The sequence below is a fragment of the Scatophagus argus genome, chromosome 15 (genome assembly GCF_020382885.2).
Source record: "Scatophagus argus isolate fScaArg1 chromosome 15, fScaArg1.pri, whole genome shotgun sequence".
In the NCBI taxonomy this organism is placed as follows: Eukaryota; Metazoa; Chordata; class Actinopteri; family Scatophagidae; genus Scatophagus; species Scatophagus argus.
Genome location: NC_058507.1, coordinates 13602199 through 13628052, shown reverse-complemented (window position 1 = coordinate 13628052; position 25854 = coordinate 13602199). Strand labels below are relative to the sequence as shown.

The following is a 25854-nucleotide window of genomic DNA, read 5'->3' as shown; positions in this document are numbered from 1 at the left end:
TTTAAGTCATCACAGCATGTAGGCGTCTCTGCGTGTCCCTGTTTTTCCAGAAGGCTTTCATCTCTGTCACACGCTCAGTCTCTTTCCTCAGTTTTCTTCTGTATGCACAGAGTTACAAAAGACTGATTTTCAGTGGAAAAAAAAGTGAAATGTTTCTTTGGACAGGTAAAGTAAAACAAGGTCTGCCATGAGGATTCTGTCTTTACTGGTGGTGGTCTGGGAAAGATGGGAGAGAGAGAGGAAGAGGTCATAGGTTAAATGCTCAGTCATAAACCTCAACCTTCATCTGCATGGTGACATCATGATTTGGAGGGAATCTGTGAAGTTCATAACAATATTTAAATACTATCAAATACACTGTTAATCAAATGTTATGGTGGTGGAAAGTAAGTAGAATTATCCAGTTATCCCATATATTTTTTAAAAAATCCCCAACAATTAATACAATATTTTTATTTTTAGTTTCAAACAAAACATTATTTTGCTCTCATTATTTTAATCAAGCTTATAGTCTACCTTTGGCATTTTAGTGATTATAATACTAAGATTACAACAAAAAAAATTTACTGAAAAAATACTTTTATAGTTTAAAAGACATGTTACTTTTAAAATACTTTATAAGTACCGGTATTAAGAAACCCAGAGACAACTTTCCTCCCATCATTAACTGCCTCTCTTTCTCCCAAACGCTTTACACTTAAGTTCATTACTCAATGAGGCAATGAGTCCCCTGGCGGCCAGACGAGGAATAGCGAAAAGAGACAACATAAAGCAGTAAATAGCTAAATAGCCGACTGTATGTCATAAATATGAGATGGGATTAATACGTGAATGTAGGTTATGGAATATAATTTAATATTTTATATGACTTTTAAATCTACTAATAACTGGTTTTGCATTACCAGTCTCCTGAATTAATTCCCTATTAGTTTGGATCATATTAAAAATAAATCTGTGTATTTCTAGAAAGTGACAGTTTAATAAAAATTAAGACCATTTGACGAATAATTAAAGTTTTATTTGACCGGAAACGACCAAGTGTTGGCTCGGGTGCGCGTATGAAATATTTGTCCGCTGATGGAAACTCAGCTCAGGAATGCATTTTTCCCCCTCCTGTGTGCGTCGCGGATATTACTCTGACTGGCTGTGAGGTAAGAAAGCAAGTCCGTCCCTCTCTGGTGCAGCCAGCCTATTGGTCCAGACGGGACCTTAGGAATGTCTTCAGATTGTTTAAATAGCTCTTGTATCGGTAGGATAAGTCAGTAGAATAAGTCCAAGCACCGGAATAAACCCCGGACAGGAACTCATAGAAACTTTGCAACTATCTACCTACAACTAACGAGCTTCTAAAAGAAGAGAAACGGGATACACAATCGGAGAAGCAAGGACTTTTTTCTTCTTTCTTATCTATTTTCAGAGGAAATTTTCGTTTTAAAGGTTTGTAGTCTGTTGTTATTATTGACTTCCATTTATTGATGACAAAGTATAGTCTAGTTGTGTCCCATAACGGCGCTTTTTTGTTATTCTTGGTTGAAATAGGGATCGCTTGAGATTTCGAGATGATGCTGTGTGGCATCTTTTTGCTGTTGATGCTTTGGAGTTGTGAAGGCGCAAGACTGGCAGGTAAGAACCAAAAGTATTTTTGATAGCCTTCATACCTGAAAAAAAAATAAAACAAAATTAAAAAAAGTAAAAGTTGCCCCGTATTTAAAGTGATAGGTCTAATTTCTTTACAGTCTTTAACTGTAACTGTGGCATATTAAAGTTGTATACTCACTATTTCTATATTATTTGAATACTGTTCTAGAAAGACAGATATGATCTTACATGTTGCCACTACAGGCTATTTTTATAGTCCTAATTAGTGCATAAAATTTATATTAATTAATATTTGTTTTTATACATTTTCATGCACACTGTCATAATGAGAGAAAAAATGGACAATGTTTTTCTTTTCTTTGACTGCAGAGAGTCGAGATGAAAACAGTGTGTATGACTTATTTGATCTGGCCCGGGTAAACAAGAGACACAACGGTGTGAGTTTGGTCAAAGGTGCAGATCCCTATAGCCCTGCGTACAAAGTTCTGAATGCAGACCTGATCCCCCCAGTCCCCGACAGCTCCCTCAGGGACCTCCTTGACTCAATCCAGGCTGAGAGAGGCTTCCTTCTCCTGGTCAACCTGAAGCAGTTCAAAAAAACCAGGGGCAGCATTTTGACCATTGAGAAGAATGACGGATCTGGACCCATTTTTGAGATCGTTTCAAATGGAAAAGCAAACACTCTGGATGTGGTCTACTCCACCATGAGCCAGCAGCAGGTCGTGTCCATCGAGGATGCAGATTTGGCCACTGGACACTGGAAGAACATCACACTGTTCATTCAGGATGACCAAGTGCAGCTTTTTGTCGGCTGTGAGGAGATCAACACATCAGAGATGGATTTGCCAATCCATAAAGTGCTGTCTCAGGAAGTGGCAGACATCGCTACACTCAGAATTGGAAAGGGAGCTGTGAGGGACAGATTCATGGTAAGCTCTATAGAATAGTGTGTATAGTGAACTTAGATGAAAACCCAATTACTGTGTAATGTTGAAAAATAATATTTAATGTATCATATTTTGTGCTCATGGAATAACTGAGAGCTGGTCTAACTGTTGCTTAACTCATTTAACTATTTTATTGTCCATCAGGGAGTTCTTCAGAATGTGCGCTTTGTCTTTGGGACCACTCTTGATGCCATACTAAGAAATAAGGGATGCCATAGCGGAGGTAAGTTTGAAAATCTGATAAAATGTTGCCGATATACTAAGTGGATCTTGTGTTTAAAGATTCACACTGTGATCCAGTGAAACAAAAAATGAATTTGTCTCCTCTTCTCCTTACCCCCTGCAGCTACCTTAACAGATGTCATGACCCTAGACAACCCAGTCAACGGCTCGAGCCCTGCCATTAGGACTGATTACACTGGCCACAAAGCCAAAGGTGAGAACTGTCCTCTCCAAAGAGACAGGTTTGTTTTACTGGCCAGTTGTAAACTTTAAGGGTGAAGTAATTAACTGGGTTTTTCTCTCCTGTCCTCAGATGTCCTACAGTCTGTCTGTGGCTTCTCTTGTGAGGACATCGCCAGCATGTTTAAGGAGCTCAAGGGACTCGGTGTGGTTGTCAAAAAGCTGTCGAATGAGCTCCGCAAAGTGGTAAGCCACCAGGGTCTGCTCCCTGCCATCCTTGACTTGCTCTTTTTCTGTTCTCTCCGTCTTTGCCTCTACTTCCAGTTATTGCATTCCCAGTGCGTAGCCACTTGTCGCTGTAATCGCAGTCCCTGGCCAAGTTCTTAATGAGACCCATGTGAATACACAAATATGTTTGGCTGACAGTTGCATTTGAACTGCTTCGCTAGAGTCAAGCAATGTCTTAATCATGGTGTCGGTCAGTGATTCATTTGTATTGGAACTTTGGCAAAGTGAAAGGTTTCCATCCTCCATCCTGAACAACCCCCTTCTCCCTCTCTCTCTTACCCCAGTCTGAGGACAACAATCTGCTGAAAAATCAAATGAACATCCACAGTGGAATTTGCATCCACAATGGTATCGTGTACAAGGACAAAGATGAATGGACCGTTGATGGCTGCACCGAGTGCACCTGCCAGGTGAGTGTCATCACACGTACTGGAATGCAACCTTTCAACAATTCAGAAACCAGCTCAGGAAATACGTCATTGTGTTTCCTATATCCCTGCTGTAATGAAGTGATAATAGTGTTTATGTTAGCACCTCCCTTCATCATCACAGTGCTTCTGTCCAGCAGCCGCCAACACTTGTTCTCATCTAACAACAAAGCAGCATGGGGCCTTTTACCCTCCAGCAACATCTAGTGAATTTTGTTCATGTGTTGTCTAATTACTTAGGTGTTAGTGGAAGAGTGCTACTGAGGATTATGTCCTCCACCAACACAGCAGAAGTGTCATATCCCTGATAAAGATCACTTCATTGTAAAAAGTAGCAATTAGGTTTGGAACAAAACCAGTAGTCAGTCAACCAGTCAGCTTCCTTGTTATTCTTGTACCAATTCAATTGTTCCTCTATCCAGAATTCTGCTACTGTGTGTCGCAAAATCTCCTGCCCTCTCATCCCATGTGCTAATGCCACCGTGCCTGATGGAGAATGCTGCCCTCGCTGTGGAACACGTACGTTTTTCTTTTTTAAATCCGCTGCACCTCTCACAGGCTTCATGTGATTTTCTTTATTCCCTTCTTGATATTTTTTCACCAAGGTCATGATCCCCATAATTTATGTCTTCCCCCTACAGCAAGCGACTATGCAGAGGATGGTTGGTCCCCCTGGTCTGAATGGACTCACTGTTCAGTGACTTGTGGTCGAGGCATCCAGCAGCGCGGACGCTCCTGTGACCGCATCAACAGCAACTGTGAGGGCACATCTGTCCAGACCCGTGACTGCTACCCTCAGGAATGTGACAAACGCTGTAAGTCACTCAGCATTCTTAACACAGCCATTGTGATAATAAATATTCTCAGTTTGAGTGCATGATGAATTAATTATATATGTGTTGCTCACAGTCAAACAGGATGGTGGTTGGAGCCACTGGTCTCCATGGTCTTCATGCTCTGTGACCTGTGGTGAGGGGGTCATCACCCGGATACGCCTCTGCAACTCGCCCACACCACAGATGGGTGGCATGGACTGTCAGGGAGAAGGACGTCAAACTGAAATCTGCCAAAAGTCACCTTGTCCAAGTGAGTTGAATTTCAGCAAAAAAGCAAATACAATAAGGTCCTGTATGGATTCAGCGTAATATACTGAATGTTGTTTTTATGACACTTTTTAGTTGATGGAGGCTGGGGGCCTTGGTCACCATGGGATACCTGCACTCTTACCTGTGGTGGAGGAATCCAGACCCGCAAACGTCTCTGCTCTGACCCTGTCCCCAAGTTTGGAGGAAAGGATTGTGTTGGTGATAATACTATGTCTCAAGTGTGCAACAAACAGGACTGCCCTATTGGTAAGGGTTTAAAATGGACAAATAGCAAAAAATAAATCTTTTCTCACAACAGATTAGCCTTTTAAAGTACCAAATCTTTTTCTCCACAGATGGTTGTCTCTCCAACCCATGTTTCCTTGGCACAAAGTGCACAAGCTTCCCTGATGGCTCCTTCAGGTGCGGCAGGTGCCCTCTTGGCTACACTGGGAATGGCATCATCTGCAAAGATATTGATGAGTGTAAGGAAGTCCCTGATGCTTGCCATACACATAATGGAGTCCATCGCTGTGAGAACACTGAACCAGGTTACAACTGTCTGCCCTGCCCCGCACGTTTCTCCGGACCTCAGCCCTTTGGAAGAGGAGTGGAACAGGCAACTGCTAAAAAACAGGTTTGAGTTATTACTCACTCACTGTGCTTGTGGTTAGTAGGCGAGCAGCCTCCAATTTCTAAATTCTCTGTAATTTCTTTTAGGTTTGCAAACCCCGTAACCCTTGCCAGGATGGCAGCCATGACTGCCATAAAAATGCAAACTGCATCTTCTTGGGCGTATTCTCTGAGTCCATGTTCCGCTGTGAGTGCAAACCAGGGTATGCTGGTAATGGCCGCATTTGTGGAGAAGACAGTGACCTGGACGGATGGCCCAATACTGACCTGGTGTGCGTGGAGAACGCCACTTACCACTGCAAGAAGGTAGCCAGACCCTACATGAACAGAAATGCAAAAAACACATTATTGTCCATCTGCACGCTATTATAGCCATGATTGCCTCCTTAACCACTCCTTTGTTCCTTTATAGGATAACTGCCCCAATCTTCCCAACTCTGGCCAGGAAGATCATGACAAAGATGGCCTGGGTGATGAATGTGACCATGATGATGACAATGATGGGATCCCCGATGATAGGGTGAGTCATCACAGCAGCTTATTTTAGCCCCAAACTGTGCTTTCCTCAGAGACCAGACATAGCAATCACCACTAGCCATCCTTCCTCTGGGAAATAGGAATGTAAAGTTTCTATATTTGAGTGCTTTCACCAAAGAGTCAAAGTGGAAAACAAGGAGCATAGGAACAGTGAAACAGAATTTCAGCATAAAGCCAAAACTCAGGACCAAGTGGCTTTTTGCCCATAATTCTTCATGTGGATTTGGAAAGTTGGATAAGAAAAACACTGTGGTGCACATTACCAGCTTACAGTGGAATCTGACATTCCAGCAAGTGAGAGAAAAAACACAAGTCTTGAAAAGCAGAGTTTTGTCACTATAAATATCATTTCTTCAACTAGTGACCCATTTTAGTAATTTTATGGTACATTTGATATTCCTTTATAAATTTAGGACAACTGCCCAAGAGTGTACAACCCTGCCCAGTATGACGCAGACAGAGATGATGTTGGAGATCGCTGTGACAACTGTGTATTTGAGGCTAACACTGACCAAACAGACACTGACAACAACGGAGAGGGTGATGCCTGTGCTGTTGACATTGATGGTGATGGTAAGTGATTTCTCTATATTGCATCCAAGTTATCTTTAAAGCCTTTCCTTAGTTTTACAAGGCTTTTGCACAGTCCTATAAGTTGAGATAAGTTTGTTTGAATCAACAGGCATTCTGAATGAGAACGACAATTGCCCATATGTTTACAATGTGGACCAGAGAGATACTGACCGGGATGGTGTGGGAGACCATTGTGACAATTGCCCTCTGGAGCACAACCCTGATCAGGTAATGTCAGATTTCGTCTTCCCATTACAACCCATCCTGGATTACATAGCTTGATCTGTCATGTAAATATATAGAAATTCCTCAGGGACAGAGAGGAATATGACAGCTTTGAGAAAAGTGTGTAGTGTTCCCTCTTCTATCTATTCATCCACCTTTGGAACAAAAAAGAATGGATAATTTTGCTACAAGGTACAAGGACAGTGGCTGCTTGTCCGAAGGGACATTGCTTGCATTCCTTAAAACAAGGGGCTACATTTAATTCACATTCCAAGTAGCACCTCTCATATTGAAACTTGTGAGAAAACAGTGAAGGGAGTTATTTGAAGTGTAGACAAGGGTCTTATAGTGTGAAAATCAGTGTTTGGGAAATCTCATCTTAAAGGAATCCTGTTCTCCTACAGATTGACTCTGACTCAGATCGCATAGGAGACAAGTGTGACAACAACCAGGACATTGATGAGGATGGTCACCAGAACAACTTGGACAACTGTCCCTACATACCCAATGCCAATCAGGCTGACCACGACAAGGATGGCAAGGGTGACGCCTGCGACCATGATGATGACAATGATGGCATTCCTGACGACAAAGACAACTGTAGGCTGGCCTTTAACCCTGATCAGTTGGACTCGGATGGTGAGTCAGTCTCTCAACATTAGTCAGTCTCTCAACAATATGTGGTCTTCTGAAACACTGGTGCCATTTACCTGACAAACACAGAGTGCTTCAGTTAATTGGATATTCCTTGGGTATAATTTTGTAGCTCCTTGTCCATTGTTTCCATCTTTGTAAATTCCATGTTGCTATTTTTCTCTCAGGTGATGGCCGAGGTGATGTGTGCAAAGATGATTTTGACCAAGACAATGTTCTGGACATCTATGATGTGTGCCCAGAGAACTTTGCCATCAGTGAAACAGACTTCCGCAGATTTCAAATGGTTCCTCTGGACCCCAAGGGCACATCCCAGATTGACCCCAATTGGGTGGTCCGGCATCAGGGCAAGGAGTTGGTGCAGACTGTCAACTGTGATCCTGGCATTGCAGTCGGTATGTAATGAACAAACAGACATCACTTTGCAAATACATGAACACAAAGTAGCAGTGAATGGATTTTAAACCATCTCTTAAATTAATATAGGTTACGACGAGTTCAGCGCTGTAGATTTCAGTGGAACATTCTTCATCAACACGGACAGAGATGACGACTATGCTGGGTTTGTGTTTGGCTACCAGTCCAGCTCACGCTTCTACACAGTGATGTGGAAACAGATCACACAGACCTACTGGTCCAACACACCCACAAGAGCTCAAGGCTATTCTGGCCTGTCAATCAAAGTGGTCAACTCCACCACGGGGCCTGGTGAGCATTTGAGGAATGCCTTGTGGCACACTGGAGATACCCCAGGACAGGTGAGAGTAGATTCATTGACTCAGGGTTCGAGGCACAACTAACACAATGCTTCACTCATTTTAATCATTAAAATTGATGATTTTCAGGTGCGCACTCTGTGGCATGACCCCAAGAACATTGGCTGGAAGGACTTCACTGCCTACAGATGGCATCTGACCCACAGACCCAAGACTGGGCTTATTAGGTGAGTTCAAAACCACAAAAACATTTAGTTTCATTCTGAATAATTTATATTAAACCTGAAATGAGCTCACGTGATTACATTTTCTTTTTAGAGTGGTCATGTATGAAGGCAAGAGAATCATGGCTGATTCTGGTAACATCTATGACAAGACATATGCTGGTGGACGACTGGGCTTATATGTCTTCTCTCAGGAGATGGTTTACTTCTCAGATCTCAAATATGAATGCAGAGGTAAGCACATCAACGATGGTTTCAAATTTTAAAAAGCATGGTTTCATTAACCTCAGACTTTATTTGTAACATGTTTTCTTTCTGTCATTTCTTGTAGATACATAATTGAACCACAGAGCCTTCTGGACAGAATCAAGTATGTCAAGTATGAATATATAAGACCTGGATCGATATCTCTAACTTTTTCTTTTGAAAAATGCACATTAGAGGAATGACAAGCAAGAGAACTAATGTGAGGTAAACCGACCTCAGGACTTTAAGCCAAATGAAAGTTAAATGATGATTCTGCACCACTGCACCAAACTCAAATTGTGAGCGCTGCTTTGCTCAGAAGAAATTGGCCCTCTCACTTTGTTGCTCTGATCGGGGGTGGGGGGGTACACATTTTGTTGCTTTGCACACCTGAACTGATATTGGTTGTTGGTATTCCTCTGTGCATGAGGGACCAAAGGCAAGAGTGTTCTATGTTTTTCATTTTTTTCTAATATTTTTTAAAATTGATGTACATCTGCTGTGGACTTAAAGATCATTGTGTCAGGATGAAGAAAGCAGTGGGAGAACTTACTTAGGTTGGGATAAATATACATGTTGAAGGAACTGTTGAGGGACCGTGGACAGTATGGACTGACTGTTACTATCAAAGAGAATGAATGTTGTTTGTGTGTTTGTGCCTGTGTGCCACCCAACAAGCATAGTTTTGAAAACAACCGCGTCAATTTTTAATTTCTCGCCCCACTTTTGTGCAGACCTGTACGTACAAGGTCTTGTATTTAGTCAAGGCTTAGGGCTGGCCAAAAACATTTGTCTTCTCAGGAAAGAGCACCAGAAGAAACAAAGAGAGCACAAAATTCAGGACAGCACAGGGCCCCAAAGTAGGTGCACTGAACACTGCTTTGGAACAGTAATTATTAGCAAATATTGCATTAATATCTCTAATCTTTACTGACATTGTCAAGGGACGTAAACAGCAAGGGCCAGTCTATTTCCTGTCATGACTAAACCTTCGTAAGTATAGCTGTATTATTACTTATTCATCATAAAGGCTTTGTTTCTTGCTCATCTCTGCATGTCACTTGTCATCCTAAAATGTTGTCAGTAACGTATTCCAGTTAACTGAAATCAGTATCCCCTAATGGCAAGATATACTATTACATTTGACCAAAACACTTACAGTATCTCTAAATATTCTGCTTCCGCACAGTGTGCATGACTGGTGTGCCTGAGCTTGTGTGTACATTTGTGATGAGGGAAAATTAAAGGAAACCCTTTATGTACAAATATTACCTCATTAATTCTTTTTGTATTGAGGCCAGCAATACACAAGAATCACTTTTCTTAACAACAGAGTATAAATTGGTTGGCTTTTTTTTTTAACAAGACTTTAGTATCATTTATATGCTGTATATAAGATATTTTTGTAGCGAAAGCAGCCCAAACAGGAACTTAAAGGATTAAAGAAATGTTGTCTTGATTTTGTTGTGCTATATGTATTTCCTGTGCATTGTTTGATAAATTATTGTTGTATGTTGAGGTTTTTTCATTGTGTAGATATATGCTATTTAAATAATTTATCTAGAAGCGTAGCCTCATATGGAAGCGTTTCTGTCTGTATAAACTTATTTGCACACTGACATGAGGATGTCTTTGTTATTTTTTTTTTTTTTTTTTTGTATGTCTTTTTTTAATTATTAGTGAAGCTTTTATATAAACTTTGTACTATAGTTTCTACATAAAGTGCTGTTTATACTCCTACCTGGTATTTTATAATGTCAAGTGAATAATAAACACTTAAGGAAAAAAATCTTGGTTGATTGGTGTCTTTTTGTTCTTTAGGTAAAATCAGTTGAACCTAAAATTCTTTCTCACAGATTTGGACTTAATATCTCCTGTGACGGAGGTCTTCTCCCAAGAAAAGCAAAGAGAGTCAAGCCATGCTGTGTCAAGCAACTGGAATCCATTAGTTGAGTCTAGGGAAGCCTTGGAGAAAGGGAGTATCCTTGGGAGTCAAAAGCAGGAAAACTCAACATGAAGTATAACCCACTGAAATAGCACATCTATACAGATCTGATTACACATTACACAGGCATCTCCTTACACCTTCAAATGACAACATTCCATGTGAGAGGTAGACATAAGGAATTTCACACTGAACTGGGAAAGTGAACTTGAGTCAGAGCTATGGCCCACCTTTCCAGAAAGAATGTGCATTGAAATTCCATAGTTTTCATTAAAATGTCTCAATAAAAACTTCTAAAAGTAGATGAAGTATCCATACACTTGGTCTGAAGCTCACCGACTGTTATGCAGTAAGAGCCTGCACAGGTATATTATCAGCAAATAGAGTTCAGCCTGCTAATTGAGATCTTTCACAGGGCCAGAAAGAGTTGTAATCTAAGGCACCAGTGAGGGTCGTGCCAGAAAACCCAGACAGACTCAGTTTGCCACAGGTCACTTTACATTAAAAGTGACCTCATTCTTACCATACTGAGCTCATTGTGTTTCCATTACCCCATATAAGCAGTATATAGTGCCTTCCCTAAAGAAAATACAGATGGTATTTGTGAAACGGATTCTAAATTCTACATGTGCTGCATATATATCTATAAACTAATTACAAATATATGGGATTGGTTAAAACAAAGTCTACCTTATGTGGTCAGCATGAGAGTTTGCTGAGGTGTTTGTTAAGATTCCCGTCCAGATAGTGCTGCAGGTTTCACTGATAACAGGGCTCTTGTTGGGATTTGACCTTGGAGGCTCACCTGGCCAATGTGTTTTAAGCACAGAGGAATGTGAGATAATTCCGACCGTTTAGACAGGGGTCAGAGTGTGTGGTTGGGGTGTAGAGTGAGACAAACAGGCCCGTAGGTGTCCAGTGCCAGGAGACAGGAAAAGGCAGGACCTCTGGGCTGAGGTCAGCCAGGTGCAGACTAACCTAATTCACACTATGCAAGCAGGAGCAACTAAGAATCATGTCAACAGCTCCACAGATCTCCCAGACAAACCAAAAAGCATAATTCTCGAAGCTCACCATCTTTTGTCAGTGGAATCCTCTTTCTTTAAATGAAAATTAAGCTGAAAGAGGTCAGACAGGGTCCAATTTCAGAAGATCCTACTAATCTGACCCACTCTACAGCAGATCACCTATAGAGGAAGGAATGAAAGGAATGCTGGGAGCTGAAGTGGATCTGACTATCAACCCCGTGGAGCACACATCATCCCTCTGTCCTCATTAACAGCCACACATTACTAATAGACACATACTATATTTCACAGGAGTGGGCTTAAGGTTAATACAGCATAGTGTTCAGACTTCACCCCACAGACACAAGTTTTTATATGCGCATTAGAACATTCTGTGGCCACCGTACACAGTTATTAGATTTAATGACAGCAATTTTCTGTTCTCAAACATGATACTTAGATTAATACAAAGAGTGGGCCTGCTGCTCTGCTTCCTCACGCAGAGTTATAAACACAAATAAACACTACGGGGTGCAAATTAGGATAAAAATAACAGTTCTTAGTTAGACTATTAACAAAAAGTTATAATTATCATTGCTCTATTAATGACACATTGCGTAACATTTATAATCAGTTTATTGCACTGTGTGTAAGAGAGGTTAGTTATATCTACACAAATCTAAAAGCATCCCGTCACTCAAGATTGATATTATTTTGTGATAATGAAATATTCTTGTGATTAAATACGTTTAAATCCAGTGTTTTTGTCATGCCTGGTGGTTTTTGGTTATGCTTTGTCTCTTGATTTCAGTCCATGTGCCATGTTTCATGTTTGTCTTGTCATGTGTTTCCATGTTTTATGTTCAAGGTTTTTGTCATGTCCTGTTTTATTTTGAAAGCGTCACTTCCCTTGTGTGCCCTGTTTTCATGTAGCGTTGCTTTTAGTTTTCCTGATTGCTTTCTCCCTCCTGATGTGTGTCACCTGTGTCTCGTTGTCATGTCTATTTAGTCCTTGTCTTCCCAGTCACCTTGGTCTGAGCGTCTGCATTTTTTCCCCATGCCTTGCCATGCCATGCCATGCCTTGTTTTTTGTAGATCTTCTGCCACAGTAAGAGTGTGCTTCTAAGTTGGTTTTTTGTTATAATTAATAAAAGACAATTGTTTTTGGACCACCACGCCTGCCTGCCAGCCTATTTGACTCTGCATCGGGGTTCAGTAAATTTCTGCGTCAGCAACGCCGACCATTCTTGACAGTTTTCTCCAGTACTGGGCCAGTGGGCCTGATGCAGTAGTTTTCTTACAACCCTCTTATAGCCTGATAGTGACATCCCAGCAATGATGCACGTTTTGATATCATGGCTTCAGATTTATCAGGCCCATCTGAGTTCTTTTTATTTTAGGGTCTCATGTTGTTGTGTCATTTGTCTCATGATCCTGGGCCCAGCTCTCTGTCAGCTCACATTCATCCAGCAGCCCAAGTAACTGTTCCTCTGTAAGATCTGGTGACTCATTCTGTGGAAGACACAAATATAAAGTATGGATGATTTAAAACATATGTACTGTATCTATGATTTTAGCCTGAAGGGCTAAATGCAAATAAAAAACAATGTCAAGAAGACATGCAGATGCGGTTACAATCAACCAGACACTTTTAGTAGACTTCTGGCAGTCTCAAGGTCACATGTCTCTAGTAATACAGAGGCAATAACGAAATGTTTTTTGACTTTCAGATATCTTCCTAACATCCTCCTGAAATTTGTTCCCATTACGAACATCATTTACTGGGCTTAAAACTCAGTTCTTGACATATCCAGACAAGGTGTTGCATTAATACATGACCTGCGATAACAGTGGCAGCTCATAATAATATAACTCACTGCTGTGGTTGTCCCCTGTGCCTATTTGGAAGGGAACGGCTCCCAGGGAAAAAAAACACTTCCAGTTGGATGTGACAGTTGTTTTTCTATTGATAAGTCATACTCACAGGCAGCCTTCTGGGAGTGCATGTGAGTTCAAGGAGAGAAGCCAAGCATCTTTAAGTAGGTTAAGAGGAAGAGGGTTCAGAATTTTAAAAAACATGCCAAAATCTATTTATGGGAGTGATCTGCTATCTGGCAACTGCAACTGTAATTTCTGGTTTCAAATTATTTGGCTAGGCAAACTTTTAATTCCTTTATCAAAATAATAAGGTGAGACATGATTAATTTACATATGTACAAGTGCTCATAGACAGTTGCCATCTCTTGGAGTGAGGATGCTGTATTAAGTTTAGACAGCTGCATCTCAGTCAATTTGTTCCAATAAAATCAACTCATTGCCTTTCATGACATGAGCATTATGCCAAAAGCATGTCCAAAAGAGGCCAGACCTTAACTCTCTGGGTTGAATCATAATAATTGTCATTATTCTCTCAGCAAGTGCTCTTGTATATAGCTGCCATCCAACACAGAACAGAATGTCCCTGGCCTTAAAGAATAGATATTACAATCCAGTTATTCTGTCCTTGATCCTGATGCATGTAATAAGTCATCAAGTGACTCTTTTGGCCACAAAGGCAACAGAACAAGCTATCACATTAGCAGATTATCACCTCATAAAGTTAATTTGGTCAGTGTGCAAGTGATTTTTATTTACACATCCATATCTGGCTCCATAACTAGCTAATTACAAGTTGACTGGCTAATCATTAACATTGGCTGACAATTAGCTTAGCTTAAAAAAAGCCACAGCTACAAAGTTCTTGCCTGTCTCAAATTAAATAATGTGTTAAATTTCTGGAACAGCCAAATGCAAACCTGTATTAAAATTTGGGTGTCAGAAAAAAATACACCCCGTGCCACAGCATAATCCATCCCAGGCAAAACTATGCCCATGCAGTTGTTTTCACCTCTTCTCCACGTCCTGCTGAGTCTCCTGAGACAAAATCACATTCCTGTGTCTCATCTATCCCCTCTAACTGAAGCTAATACTCTTCATCGATCATCTGTATTCCTTCTCTGACCAGACCACCCTCTGAAACTCCCCAGGCTCTTGCCAGCACCCAGTTGCTGATACACATCTCTAACAGACAATCCTGTCCATGGTCAAATTCCTCGAGACTGTAATGACCCCCCTTAGGTTATGGAGGGTTGGGCCATGTTACTCAATTACCCACACATTGCATTTCATCTCCTACCAATGGACAGGAGACCACAGGCACCATGGACACATTCCAGCCTTGATGCCCCCTGCAGCACTGAATATTTTTGTCCTTTGACAGGGATGCAGGAAGACATGATCCTTGGCCTGTGGACTCACTTGACCTTCACCTCTAAATGGTGGACAATGATGAATAGAGCCTATATGTATGGCATGTGTTTATTTTTAAGCATGCATCTAACTTATGCATAAATAAGTAACACTGGTAGGTAATTTTTTTCCAAGTTTAACCTACAGTAAGTTTTAATACACATACGCACCCTACTCATGGTAAAAAATTATCTGCTTGGAATGGCAACTCTAAAACATAAATTTGCACCAACACAAGTAAGCCAGTACTGCAACTTGAGACGCATGACACAAAACACTCCCCAGTCAATTGCAGGCATGTCAGTGTTTGAGTGTTCATGAATGGGGCAATAAAAAGTGCCCCACTGCCTTGAGTATTAATATCCAGAAATGCCTTTATGCTTTTAATTCTGATTCTGATTCTAACCAGCACCAGCAATCTTGGACATGGAAATTAGAAGTTAGACTTTCCCATAGAGAGGACAAGAAAAAGAGAGGGAAGAATTGTTTGTTTGTTTTCTGTGACAAACTGTACTGACTCTTTAAAAGTGCTTAACCTCAGGTGCCCTTAATACTCAAGAGGCCAAGCGTGTCTGTGGGTGACTGATATGGGTTTTCCAGTCTGACTGTGTATCTGCTCTTTACAGGGCTTTACAGCCACTTCAGCTCTTTGCAGTCCAAGGCTTCCCGGCAGAAGCTGCATTCTTTGCAGTAAACGGCGGAGTAAAGAGCTCCAAGTATAGTGAGGCTGTCCAAAGAAAATACATGACATGTTTCATTGAGGTGGTCCTGAATGGTACCCTTTTTCTACTGGGTTATCACTGAGACAGAGACAACAATGTTGAATCTAGTAGAAAGTTTCTAAACACAGCACTACTATCAGACTGATTCCATGGAAAATGATGAAAAGAGCAGGAGATGACAGAACTTTTGTCAGAACTGCTTCTGTTAAGGCTGACTTTACTTGCTTTTGTGCAAGCACCCACTGTACTGCAACAGAGCATGTAAATATGAAAATTGGTAATGTTTGCACCATTTCTCAGTGTGCAGCTGCAATTTGAGTTATTGCCAGACACACATATTCTGGCAAAAACATGTGAAATGCAAGCTGGGGGTGGAAAATCTATAGACCCACTTTACACAGAAAATTTCTATTGGGAACACTATTGCCTATGTTATACTAACACTGACTGACTTACTGACTTCTCTGGTAACGTGCATCCAGACATGCCTGCACTTTTAAAGTTTCACCCTACAATATTTCTTCCTCACTTATTGCCTGATTCCCTGCTGTTGGGAGAGCTCAGAGTGAACATTTAGAATGACTTAAGCCGGAACAACAACGCATCAATGAGGAAATGGCTTTGACATGGCTGCTCATGAACCCAATACATTATTAGATAATTATCTGTTATTCCATGAATGAATGATCCCACACATGAGAAGAACAACTTTTGCCCGAGGGACTTCGGTTCCCTTTCAAGATTTGCATGTTCACTGACTGACTCATCACTAAATTCAGTGAGACTTCGATAAGGCAAAGTTAGAGTCAAATAAATCCTTAAACCCCGTAGGTTTGGTGGGTATTGTCAGAATGCCAGCATTACTGCTCCATGCACTCTTGACCCCTCCCCACCTGCTATTCAGATGCAGTGGGATTATTATATCTGTCTTGGTCTGGCCTGTAGCCACACAAAGCCATATGCAGAAAACGTCAGCGTAAAACCTCCGTCACTGCCCTGTTTAGTAACTCTTTGCAGTGCCTTCACTGTAATTTGTCATTTCAGTGTTCTCCCTCATGAATTTGTAAAGCGATAATGATAATGGTGAGTTCAGTGTGTGGTTGCCCTCCAGACAGGGGAGTTCCTTTCCCAACCAACAATGGCAGGGTGGGCAACCCCCCCAACCTTTGGTAAAAGATCAAGCTTCTTGGTCACTGTCTTGTATCAGTTTCCCTCTTAGAGATGAATCTGACAAAAGCCAGAGCTGTTCAGCCCTCCAGCTTTCTGCACTGCAAAGGACCACCACCTCTGTACAGCTCACTGTTGGCTCCTGTACACACAGGACCTGTTTACCACAAGCGTGGGCAGCTCAGCTTTCAAGGTCACTGACTTTACTCACATACCTCAGCTTCATCAGCTACAGACCCAGGGGCCAGTTCTCCACTAATACAGGTAGGAATTCTATTCATGAGACTCTATATGCTCCCACTGAAATGTGGAGAACAACTCACTGTACTCATTTATAGTACAGAGATGATATCACTGTGTGTGTTAAGGTTAGACGGGAAGTTTATCAGATAATGTCGATAATTAGGATAATTTGCCCCAGGGACACTTTGAGGAACCTCATTAAATCAGTTTATAGTAGTACTTCCTCACTAAATCTCAATATTGTCATTGTGCTCCATCATCTCACACATGGTATCCTGCATAACTGTATGAATAAAAATAGTGTGCACTTGAACACACCAAGTGTCTTCGTGCACATGACTCCCACCGTGCTCTCGCTGTTGTGACTGAGCCATCAAATCAAGCCGAGAGAGAACTAAGTCCATTTTCAGGCTAACTTCAGCCAGTTTGTTTAATGCTGTGTTCCATGTGACCAGTAAGTAAGTGGATTCACGGTGACATCAGATTCGTTAAAACCGAGTTGGATGCGTTCTATTTCCTACAACACAAGACAGGTCTTTTGTAACATTATTCAGTCATTGTATAGCATTGATAAACAACACATTACACAAACAAGACCATAGCTATATGCCTATAGGCAGCATTGAGACAGTATTATGTATACAGCTTACTAAATTGGACACAAAAAAAGACAAAAGTGCTAAAAACATTCAAAACCACAGTTTTTACAGTCGATGCTCTGGGCAGCCATCTTGGTTTGTGAACTCGGTGTCATGTGAAGTCGAAGAAGTTGACAAGTTGGAATTCCGACTTCGTGTGGCATTCCATTTGTCACTTCCAGCTTCAGAAGTTGGAAAACAAATGACTTACGAGTACAAAAGGAACCCACCATAAGTTAGCAAGCTGGGCTAATTAGTTTCAAATTCCCAGTGGGACATAGTTGTCCTAACATACTAGTTTCCTCTTATTGAGTGGAATCCAAACTTCATAGTACATTAGGTCCTCCCAAATTTGTAAAGAGACAGATGTCTTGATTTGCTAATGGTGCTTTTTCAGAAAGGGGGGAACTTGCATCATTGCTCTTCACCTATACAGGGCTATGATGTAGCCCACCATGGAAGTTGACGGTGTTTCTCCTAGCTATACAAGCTCTCAAATATCAGTCAACAGATGCCTTGGAAACACCTAGAGATGTGTCCACAGTTATGTCCAAAAACGGTTTTAGAATTGATCCTTGAAAAAACAAAATTTGCTGTAAGTGACTGCAGAATCATACTAGTTTATACTTCCCAACAAGAATATTAAGATAAGTGAAATTTGAGTTTGATTTAAAATATTTCCAATTGATCTAAAGGTTTTTCAGGAGAGGAAAGGTTTAAAAACAAAAGTGTTTTGGTACAGCAGCAACGGCACCAGTAAATGGAGAGGAGTTTCAACTACCACTGCACATATCAGAAATACTTTTATACCAAAAACCATCTATGGCCATGAGTGGGAGCACCTCCTACTCTTTTCCAGTCATTAGAAGCAGTGACACAGGAAACACAGAGACTATTCTGAAGATTTCTTTTTGTCAAACCTCTTCAATTTCGGGAGATCATAAAGTGGCAAACAAGAGCAGACAGCATGACAAGCCAAAGGCTAGCAGCCAGTAGCCACGTTGATGTTGGAATCAAGTAAAAAGGAAGCTGAGACAAGCTGAGAGAAAGAGAATCCCCTTTCTCTATGGCTCCTCTTTTCTGGCAACCCTGACTGGAAAAAGAGTTGTGAAATTGCAGAGTTGGTGCAACAATCAAGCTATACAATGCCTGAGCAGTGAACGTAACAGTTTCAGTCCGAACTAACACATTCAGAAATGGATACTCTCTTCGTGTTCCATATTAGCTGTACTTGATAAGAGTGACATGATCTCTCAAAACCAGATTGTTAAAATCAGATCAAGTCATTTTATCAGTTGTGGCTGGTCCAAAACATGTGAACATGCTGTTTGTCTGGCACAATGGAGAAAAATGAAAGTATAACTCTATAAATTACTATTCATTAGATTAAATACTTTCCAACTGACACCATCCTGTACATGCTGGGATTCTCCTTCCTTTTGCAGTTGATCTCGGAATTTAGCCTAATAAGGTGGGGAGTAACCTGTTGAACTTGTTATCGGCTCTTTCTGGAAATGTTTTTTTATTTTTTTTATTTTATTTTATTTATTTATTTATTTAGTTTTGGTTAAATTTATGGTAGTTCTATGCATAAACAGAGAACAATGACTGCTAACAGTGAACGAGAAACTGGAATATCAAAAGTGAGAGGAGAGATTCTTTGGCACAGAGATGAATTTCACTGGAATGGGAGATTGTTTGGATTGAGAGAAAGGAGAGGCAGAAATGACGCACAAAATTACAGGTCTCAGATCTGAATCCAACATAACACATCTTTTGTTTAAATAAATCACTGTAAGAAGGTAAATCAGATAAATCTCTAGACAAACACTTGTCCTAACACACCAGAACTGATCAAAGTAAAGTTTAGCACAAAGTATAGTATCTGTCATCACTGCTACAACGTATGAGACTAATTTGAATATTTTCCACCTTTACAATAGGTAAACTCAAGCAGCAGGCCAGACTAAAATTTGAGCGCCTTGTTTCACATTTGGAAGGAAAACATCTAATATCCAATCCATCCTGGTAGTTTTTTTTTAGAGACATTACATTTAAAACATTTTCATTTTAAACACATTTCTAAAACAAATTCGTTATTAGTCAAACTCTTCTGTTAGCTTCCCCCTCTGGAATTCAAGATTTATTTTCTAAATCTTCACTGACTCTAAGTGGACACTAACTCTTTGAGTTTGACAGACAAAAAATATCTGGACCACAGTATCACAGCTCATATATACACATTTTCATGAATGATATCATGCATGATATGTGAAGTAAATGTGAATATTGATAACACTCTCTTGTCTGTGTGCTAAGTATGGAACTGGATCCAGAGGGTCATTTGTCTAGGTTAGTTTAAAGACTGAAAGTAGAGGGTGGAACTGTTTAACTGTTCACTGTGAGAATTGATACGACTGATGTTAATTGATGCTATATCTAAAACGATCCTGGCCTTTCCTGAATTGCTCTGACTTTATTTAAATTGCTCAAATCAACATGACAAAAAAACTAATTCTATTCACAAAGTGATCTCATCTTAGTTATCATGCCCTTAATATCAGCGATCTATGCACAAAGCCTGCAGAGCTGGCATACACTTAAGGTGCAAAAAGAGTGTGAGAAGACATTTGAGTTACTGATGTTATACAAATCAACTTTATGACTATACTGAAGCTGTTTGGAACTGTTTGTGAATGCCCCACCCAGACCCAAATTCCATACAAATAATTCTTTAACTACAAAACAAGCCGGTAGCACTAAGAATACACACAGTGAGTATGTTGTTAACACTGTAGTCACGTGCTGGGTTCAATCATTTAGTCACAGCATATAAAATGCAGTGACACGCAGCTAAATGCAAAGAGTGTCTAGTTACACCAGTGGTTAAGGGACTGGTGGTTTTGATGTTTTGTGATCATAATGAGAGAATGGTTTCCTCAAACAGAGCTTTCCTTAATTAGCAAAAATTCCAATTGTACCTCCTTAATTAGGCTGGGAATAAGTTTCAGTTGCGTGCCATGGTGCCTCCTTTGATACAAGGGTGTGGCTGCCACTTTTATTACCGCACTGTTTGTGAGCAAGAAAGGCATCTTTTATGTTTAAATTTAGCATGTATACATCATGTTGTGGTTCATCAACCTGAGGACTGCGATGGTAAAGTTTAATACAACACATGTGATTTGGTATTCCAATGACAGTCCCACTGGGAAGAAACAGGTAGCTGTGCAAGTGCAAGAGGACTAGCCCATTTGGACCATGACAAAGTCGAACCACTAAAGTTTTCTTGAATGTTTTTCTTTCACACAAAATTTAAAGTCATAAATGTCAGAGGATGTAGAAATCAGCATTATCAACCTTTGTTCTTGGGACATTCTTGTGTTGTGCCTTTAGCTACAGAGTTTGGAGAAAGACTAACAGCTTTGGTGGTTGTAACTCTGCAGAGGCTCCTAAAACAAGCCAGAGCTCACTGGTTTCTAGGGAACAGTGTGGAGCATGGACATCGAATCTCAGTGAAGAATGCTTGGAAGCAATGAAACACCATGGAGGACAACAGGCCCTTAATGGAATAAACGACTATCCTTGCCTTCAGATCAAACCCATGTGCAAAGCAAAGCAAAAAAGATATTTAACGCCTCACTGAAAGCACACGTAAAACAAAACATACATTTTACTCAAAACCGCCAAAGAGAGAGAAGGCAAACAAAGAGGAAAAAAAGATAAAATATGGACCTGCAGAGACACAAATGTTTCATGTGAATTCATAGTCCCCTTGTGAGAGTGACTGAGAATGAACTGCGCACTTGTAATAATTTGTCATACACGTGTCCATGGGTTGAAGCACTGAGGAGTGTTATAATACACAACACAAGCAGTGTGTAGATATAAGTACTTGTGTGAATATGAGAATGTGTCTTGTTGTGTGTTGGCTGCTTTGAACTCACAGTCATCTCTTGACTCTGGTCCAGAATCTCCAGCTGCTGTTGGATCTCTTGAAGCCGCCTCTCCAACCCTCTCCTCGCCTTTATATCCTGCAGGACCTTCTCTCCTGGCTGCGGGTCCCCACCGCACTTCCAGGCAACCTCTGGGCCATGGCCCTGATACACAACAGACAAGACTGGTTCTCACAAGGAGCAAACAACTCATCTCACATGTGGATGTACTTGGGTGCTGTCCTAGAACTGCACTCAAAGCTTATGGCTGTCACTCAGAAATATTTAAATAGTGATCAGAACCACATAACAGTTCATCACAATTTATTTATGTGAAACTTTTCCATTCCTCAAGGACTCTTGCATTATAGTATACTTATCTCTCTTATGATGTCATCATGGTTGTGTGTCCTACAGATGGCTAATGGCTCTTTTCTGCGTTTAACGCAGCACTGAGTAAAATCGGGTACTCATTATAAGAACTGAGAAAACCCAATACCTCGACTATGGTCCACATGGGGTCCAACATAAATCACACATTTATGGCATCCACGTGCATTGGGTTGACACAGTGAACCGCAAGCTGCATCCAAAACAAACTTTGAAAATGGGTCAGGAGGAAATGAGTGAGTTACGCCTGGAGAGCAAATACACAGGCAGCTGATAAGCGAGAGGGGTGTGTGTTTCTGATGACAGGATACATCCTTTTCACTGGAAACATTGTGGCATTGCATTGTGGTATAAACTCAGTTTTGACACAGCTAATTAAATTGGTCACAAGTCTGTCACTGATCTTAATAGCTACTATATGATTAAAGAATAGCTTGTCCAGACATTATATGATGAACCATAGCTGCATAGGTGTGGCAAATCTCAAAGGATGAATCAAACTGTTAATATCCTTCCCCACAACACCCACAGTTTAATCCTTTATGGGTAAGGAAGGAAAAACATGGCAATATGAACAATGTCATAGAGACTGACCAGGGAATGACCTGTGGTAAAGTCATATTGTGACCTCTAAAAATACACAGCTACTCTATAAAAGCAGCAGCTAGCTCAAAAAAATTGTTGGGTCTGAGAGGATGTTACCAACCGCAGGGCTGTTTTGGAGTGTCAGTCCAGCGCCATGTGGTTGAAATCTCCATCTCTCTTGGTTAGTCTGGATGCCAGGAAGGCGTATGTATGATCTAATAATGTTCAAATTGATGGATATTTCATAAAATGTCGACATCTCAATAGGGACTTGCACACTGCAAAATGGAGGGTTACAGGAGACAGTGAGATCCAGCAGAAATTTTGAACTTAAATATTGAGTTACTAAATCTATTATGACACATTTATGATAGGATGTAATCTTAGTTAAACCCAGGAGAGGTTAGGAGGGGAGTTCAGTTAAGCTGAACCAGCGTACTGAGAAGAAGAAAGAATGGTTCTGGTTTTGTTAATAAGAAAAACAGACCTCTATTACAGAGATTTTAATAAACTGATTGATACCTGTACAACATTTTAAAATTTTTGCAGAAGCAAGAATTTTTCAGAGAGATTTTATCCAAGTGCGTGTGGCCTCACCTACCAATGCCCTCTGTCTTGCTGTAGGGAAATAATGACAGCTTCTATCTGTAGCCTCTTAAGTGGTCATTACTTGAGCCCTTCAGTTAAGACTCCAGACTACAAAAGCCAGGACCACGACAAGATCATGCACCAGAGTGCGAAATACAGCATTACAACCAGGAAAAATATAAAGTCTAGCTTTACCACCATCCTCACACCACTAAATGCATGTTTCTAAAAAAGCTCAAATCTTTTGGAGAAACAGTTTATTTAATTTGGAAACAACAGCTGCCCTACTTTTCAAGAACTATAGACTGCAAACTTTAAAACTGTCCGCAGGGCTTAGCAATGATAAAGCTATCATTGTCCAAAGTTTGAATGAATTTGGCATGTAGGTCACATATTTTACTAAACCAATTGTCTGGCTAAATTAACTCCATGAATTCTAATGACTGTAGGGGAAAGCCACAGTCTCTTTGTATAAACCTTACTGATTTTACCCTAATTACAACAAAGATAAATGATCCACAAATTACACATCATTTTTCCTGGCTTTCACTAACTTGTTTCTGTATCTCTGTCTTCTGTTTGCATCATTAGGACAAAGGAAAAACAAGCAAAGATGGGAGGTTCATAGTCTGTCACATATGCTACCAGTATTAAAATAAGAAATTAAGAGACACCGGGGTCTCATTCACAGTGTAAACATGTGCAAATGTGACCCAAAATATATTATTACACTTCAAGTCTATTGTCTAGAATGACTGTGTGCTGTACTCTTAGCACTGCCTAAATTCAATGGATCGACATTCATATTCCTTGGCACATCAGTGCTTTCAGCCAACTGCTAATATCAGCATGCATGCAACATGCTCACAATGACAATGCTAACATGTTGATGTTTAGCAGGTACTTACCTTTTTTTCTAGTTTGGCTTGTTTGCATGCTAACATTTGCTAATTATCACTTGACACAAAGTGTAGCTGAGGTGATGGCTATGTCGTCAGTTTTGCAAGTATTTGCTCAGAAGAAATGTTGTGGGATCAGGATATTGCATGGCAGTCGGTCTAATGGTTGAAATATTTCACTCAAACCACAAATTTCAACCTCATGGTGGTGTTGGAGAAGAAGTCACTGGGCTTCTAGACACCCCCAATAACTTTTTTATTTAGCACTGATCCATCCAGTAGATGTGGAGATATTTTACAGGATAAGATGACTTTGATGTGCTGGTTGTTCTACAAGAGGAGAAGTCAAGAAATAACCAAATCACCACAGATCACCAAGAAACTGAGGATTCTCTGGGCACCGTGGATGTTTGTACAAAGTTAAAGGCAACCCATCTAATGGTTGTTGAGATATTTCAGTTGGGAAGAAGTGGACAGACTGACTGACTGATTGACCCACTGACAGACTGACATGGCCTTTCCTACAGTCACATCACTAGCATGGCAAAAAACATAAAACCAAAAGTAAACAGTGTTATATCAGTGTCATGCAAGGTTCATATGCACACATTAGTTCTGCATGTTGTTGGAAATACTGTGTGTGAATATGTACGTGCTTTGACAAGTGACAGTTGAAAAATGCATGAGATCATGTGCTAAACTGGCACAGTTCATATTCTATTTCTCAAAAGACTTGGTAGCCTGTAACTTATTATTTGCAATACCACAATGCTTCCAAATATATAATTGATTAAGCAATAATAATAAATGGTGCTACAAGTTTTGATTCATTTCCAAGGCATTGGCAAGAATAAACAGTATTTTTTGCCAGTCAGTAGTCATGATTCACTTCTTGGAGAAGACTATATGGGAGTCATGTTTCCTGACCTTCATAGAGTCCAGTGATACTATTAACACTAAAACATTTTTGTATTCGTATTCCTTCTCCAGAAATGTATGACAGCATTAACTTATTATGAATCTAGGCTGAGCGACTTCCAAACAGGTCAGAGGAAAGGAAAGCCAGGTTTCAGTGTCTCTGAACATCAGCAGGATGCTGGGAATAGCCTCTCCTGAGTAGCCACTGGGTGTGCCACTGACAATCTCCAATAATCACTTATCACTTATCTGGGTCATCACACTGCTAGGAGGCCAGAAAGATCCAGATTTTGTTTTAAGTATGAAAAACATGTCAAACATAATTATCTTTTGAAAGAAAAGTATGTCAGCTTGTTAATGATGATCAAATGAATAGAGTATTACTCTGACTGCCAAGTGCACCCTGAATGCAGAATGAATGTTATTAAAATAAAGAAAAAGTTCATTCATGCATGATTTGACAACTCCTGAGTAGCTGTCCTTGCTTTACCCAGTGATGCAGATTTTGCTTTCCCACAATATGAAAAAGAATTATTTGCCTATTGGTATGAGCAGAAGCATCATTAGTAGATTACTTGTATAACTTTCAACTCACTTTAGCCAAGTGGTTATTGATATCCTGTGATCAATTTTATGATCACAAAGACTGTTGTCCAAAGTGAGAAAATAAGAAAAATTGCAGGGATTATTTTGTTAATAATTCAAAACAAATCTTGGATGCTTTAATATGAAAAAATACGGAATGTGCTATATCTAGATGTTCCCATCAAAAGGAACATTTAATTACATCACGTCAATCATCTTAGGTTCAATAGTGGAGGGAACCATAGAAATTGGTAGCCTGGAGCTTCTTCTTTGCGCCAATATGGGTTACATCTGTGGTATGATTCGCCAAATAAAACAGCTGGATCCTCTCATGCATACGCATTCTCAGATACATCTCTGAAACAGCAAGAAAACAAGACAAATAACTAT

At 40.3% G+C, this 25854-nt stretch overlaps 2 protein-coding genes across 2 annotated transcripts in view; one reads left to right on the top strand and one right to left on the bottom strand.

Annotated features, from left to right (window-relative positions):
* The first annotated feature begins 1248 nt into the window (after nt 1-1248).
* Nucleotides 1249-10176, top strand: LOC124071518 (thrombospondin-1-like). The gene is made up of 22 exons (XM_046412115.1): nt 1249-1437; nt 1540-1623; nt 1969-2528; nt 2691-2769; nt 2893-2982; nt 3082-3194; nt 3521-3646; nt 4087-4183; nt 4306-4479; nt 4574-4750; nt 4843-5016; nt 5106-5386; nt 5470-5688; nt 5795-5902; nt 6333-6492; nt 6602-6720; nt 7122-7356; nt 7539-7766; nt 7858-8129; nt 8217-8314; nt 8406-8545; nt 8643-10176. The coding sequence occupies exons 2-22, from the start codon at nt 1560-1562 to the stop codon at nt 8648-8650; spliced, it is 3522 nt and encodes a 1173-aa protein (XP_046268071.1). The 5' UTR covers nt 1249-1437; nt 1540-1559; the 3' UTR covers nt 8651-10176.
* A 2592-nt stretch (nt 10177-12768) lies between these two features.
* fsip1 (fibrous sheath interacting protein 1) overlaps nt 12769-25854 on the bottom strand; it is a 26368-nt gene continuing 13282 nt past the window's right edge. The window contains exons 9-10 of the mRNA XM_046412119.1: nt 21512-21664; nt 12769-13021 (exon numbers count right to left, since the gene is read on the bottom strand). Coding sequence (XP_046268075.1) covers nt 12914-13021; nt 21512-21664 — 261 coding nt within the window. The 3' untranslated portion in view covers nt 12769-12913. The remainder of the gene's footprint in view (nt 13022-21511; nt 21665-25854) is intronic.

What these genes read in the sequence shown, in the direction of transcription:
- LOC124071518 (XM_046412115.1), top strand. Translation starts at nt 1,560, where the DNA reads ATGATGCTGTGTGGCATCTTTTTGCTGTTGATGCTTTGGAGTTGTGAA. An exon ending in CCAAAAGTCACCTTGTCCAA is followed by an intron (nt 4,751 to 4,842) that starts GTGAGTTGAATT and finishes GACACTTTTTAG; the next exon opens with TTGATGGAGGCTGGGGGCCT. An exon ending in ATGGGATCCCCGATGATAGG is followed by an intron (nt 5,903 to 6,332) that starts GTGAGTCATCAC and finishes TTATAAATTTAG; the next exon opens with GACAACTGCCCAAGAGTGTA.